Here is a 3,507-nt window from a genome sequence, read left to right on the forward strand (position 1 = left end):
ACCCTTACAGAGAGCTATACCTCTTTCAAGATGATGAGAGAGAGAGAGAGAGAAAGAGAGACAAAAATAAGACGATAGAGAGACTTGAAAAAGTGTATCTTCAATTCTAATACTCTTTGGTTTGATGTGTGTGTGTGTGTGTAATATTAATTATTATAGGCGAGCCACACCCACTAAGGAACAAATCATAAATTAAAAGCCAAGATCCAACAGCCAACAGAAAAGGACTGGCCAAGTTAGCCGGTTCTCCTACTCCAATCTTCCCATCCGCAAACCGCCATCAAGCAGCTGCCCCAACAGACCCATCCACGACGTCGACGACAACGACGACGACCCATCATACACACAATTTTTATCATTAAACGCATTTGATAATTAAAAATTGTCATTTTTTAGCTGCTTGGCTGTGGTGGAAAATATTAAATTACCAAAATGGTTCACTCTAAAGCCCGAGACAGCGGGCTGGGGGTGGGACATGGACTGGGAGGGGGGGAAGGAGCTGCTGGTGGTGGTGTGGTGTTAGCCAAAAGCAACGGCATTTATCATTTTGCCAACTGTTTGTTTGATAAGGGGAAATATCACAAAAAATAAAACATACAATACACAAAAAAAAAAAAAAAAAAGAAAAAAAGGAAAAAGGAAAGTGAGAAAAAATTAATAAGTAGAAGAAAACCGAAAAGCAACGAAAAGCACATAAATAAAAATTAATTGGTAAAAAAAACCCCATCCACCATTTCATCTCATAAATATTACTTAAAATATATATTTTCAAAACGTTTTCGTTTTTTTTTTTTTTCACTTTATTTCTCTGACAGTTTTTTTTCCATCTCTCTCAACTGTCTTCTTGTTCGCATTCACAAGGTTTCATTTCATTAAATTGCATCCAGCTTTTCGATTTCAACCAAGCCAACCAAAAGTCAAGGATATTAAGTTCGTAGAGGGACAAAATAGTTGCTGATCTTCTACGGTTTCGACCCACAGTTTCCACTGTTAGCTCTATCTTTTGTCTTTGAAATGGCGGAAAATCTTACGGAAATTGGGCCACATATCAAACAAGATGATCGACGGATTGGTTTATGCTGGAAAAGTTGACTATCAACTGGAAAATAGAAGGCAAACTTGTTAATAGGATTTCTCTTTAACGTTTCGGTTTATGTCTCTCCCTTTCGATGGTATCCTGATTACATGTCTGCCGATAAATGAGTGAAGTGACGAGAACTATTTTCAAAATTTAGTAAGCTAAGTATTAAGGTAATGTAAAAAATCAATTCTCAAAAATATGAATGGAATCTCTTTACGCGCCTCCCTCTTTCCTTTTTTTTTTTGCTTTCTCGTTTTTGTGATACTGTTGGCTTCTATTCTCAGGATATGTAGCTATTCAAGCATTTACAATTGTTATTTTGCCACCATGAGCCGCCGCAACCACAAAAAGCAGCAGTCTGGCAACAGACAGGAGACAAACCGCATAGAGTATAACCTCCTGGAATCTGATTCCAGCAGAAGAGTCAGATGCAGAGAGAGAGAGAGGGAGAGAGGTAGACAACACATCCTCCAGTTGTCAGAGGAAAATTTTACTGAAAACATTGTCATAATCAGCATTGATGTGTTTTGCCATCGTGGGGCTTGAAAAGGGGGCGGGCGAAGACTTTTCTGACTGCCTTTTTGGCTCTTTTCTCTTTTCATATTTTTGGCATTTTCCGCGCTATTACCACTTTTCGAAGCAATAAAATATTATTAAAATTACTTGTACACACACACACACACACAGACACACACTAGATGGGAGTGGTGCGATTGTAAATCAACGTCTCGATGACATTAATATAAAATTTTAATGCCATGCAAAGGAGCAGTGCGCGCTTTTTGATCGCCAGAAAAACTTTGCCTCATCTTAACAATTGCGAGCGCATCTTTATTTTCACCTTGGCAACAACAACACACACACACACACACACAAACACACACACATACGAAATTTATTTGAATTTATCAGACCTCAGGACCCCCCAAACCCCTCTTCAGGCATTCGTCCAGTCGTCTGTCGTAGTCTGTAGTCCGTCGTCGGTCGTCCGTCGTCTGGGCTTTGGCTCATTTTCATGGCTCATGGCAAATAATTGTAAATATTTGATACACACAATAAGGCAATAAAAATAAAATTGAAATTTTCGCTTGGTTGCCGTGTTGTTGCCTTTTATTATTATCATCCTCAATGCGATGCGACGTTAGTGTCCTGGGTCCTGCTTCTGCTGTTGCTTCTCCGTCCCCTCGAATCCTGTGCTCGTTGCTGGTGCCTTGGCTGCCATCGTAAAGGAAATTGATACATAAGTCATTTTTATTGGCATATTCTTTTGTGTAATTACGGTACAGGTAATTTGAATTTCCGTTCTTTTTTCCTTTTTCGGTTTGTTAAATTTATGTTTGATGGAAAAGCCTATTAAAAATTATATGAAAATTTGATAAATATTCGCTTTTCCGACAACGTCGCTCTGCCCCCTCATTACTTTTCCGTTGCCATTTCTCTCCAAACGGAAATTGGAAATGGATTTAAACGACAATTGAACCCATCGCTTAGTTGTGGTTAAGAAAATGTTCGAGCACGTTCACACAAATGCAATATAGATAAATGACCTTCATGCAATGCATGCTGAAATTCAGGAGCACCATGTGATCGGGGGTCATTCTCCTATACAAGTTCGTCGTCTCTGGAAGTGTGAGTGCTAACGGTACATGTTGTTAATTTTGACAAACGTTTGAAATATTACGACTGTTTTTTTGGAGTTTGGAACTCTTGCTGGATTGTTGAAACAAAGCCAACAATGTTTTGATGAAAGATAAAAGTTTTGATATATAAAATATTAAGAAAACTTATTAACCCTTATGGTATCCCTTGTGGTTAGTTTTTTAAGGGGGCTAATGATTCAGATCGAATGGTCCTATTCTTCAAGTAGGAAGCTGTAAAGTTTCAAGGGAATCGAATAATGTTTATTGTTATTAATTTCAGTTCTTTTGAACCATTTAGTTTCCGTTTACTTTGAGCCACATTGTGTGCCCTTTGCATATACATAATTGAATTTGCTTTGGCATTATCAATCAATTAGCTTGCAAAAAGTTTTCCAACATAAAGAGCTAATATGTGTCAATAAATCCGTTTAAGGAAAACATTTTGCGTGAATTCTGTTGCCCTCCCTTCGCCAACCCATTCTCGTGTTATGTATACCCTGCACACATGGGTCTGAAAAGGGCATATTCAATTTGGTGGAGGAAATCGGGCACTTTGAAAGGAAAGTTGACCCGTTTCAGAGGTAAAACCTCGATTCCAAAGGGGAAATGAAAATTTGCTTACTTGGTGCTGGGTATCCCCATAGTCGATTGGCAACAGGAGCCATTTATTTATTTTTTGTTTTGCCTGCCACCCAAAAAAACTTCCCAGCGAATTCAAGTAAAAGTCAAGTCAGGTGAAAAAGTTTTCGTTTCTGTTGCTTTTTCCGCCGGGTTTTTTGCTTGCCA

At 38.5% G+C, this 3,507-nt stretch overlaps 1 protein-coding gene across 1 annotated transcript; it reads right to left on the reverse strand.

Moving 5' to 3' along the window:
- Positions 1-2,101: 2,101 nt before the first annotated feature.
- LOC137587183 (uncharacterized) lies at positions 2,102-2,796 on the reverse strand. The gene is made up of 2 exons (XM_068303475.1): positions 2,502-2,796; positions 2,102-2,431 (listed from the first exon to the last, which is right to left on the reverse strand). Exon 1 carries the CDS (start codon positions 2,677-2,679, stop codon positions 2,569-2,571), a length of 111 nt encoding a protein of 36 aa, XP_068159576.1. The 5' UTR covers positions 2,680-2,796; the 3' UTR covers positions 2,102-2,431; positions 2,502-2,568.
- Positions 2,797-3,507: the final 711 nt, after the last annotated feature.

Source organism: Drosophila tropicalis, unplaced genomic scaffold, assembly GCF_018151085.1.
Source record: "Drosophila tropicalis isolate 14030-0801.00 unplaced genomic scaffold, ASM1815108v1 contig_158, whole genome shotgun sequence".
In the NCBI taxonomy this organism is placed as follows: Eukaryota; Metazoa; Arthropoda; class Insecta; order Diptera; family Drosophilidae; genus Drosophila; species Drosophila tropicalis.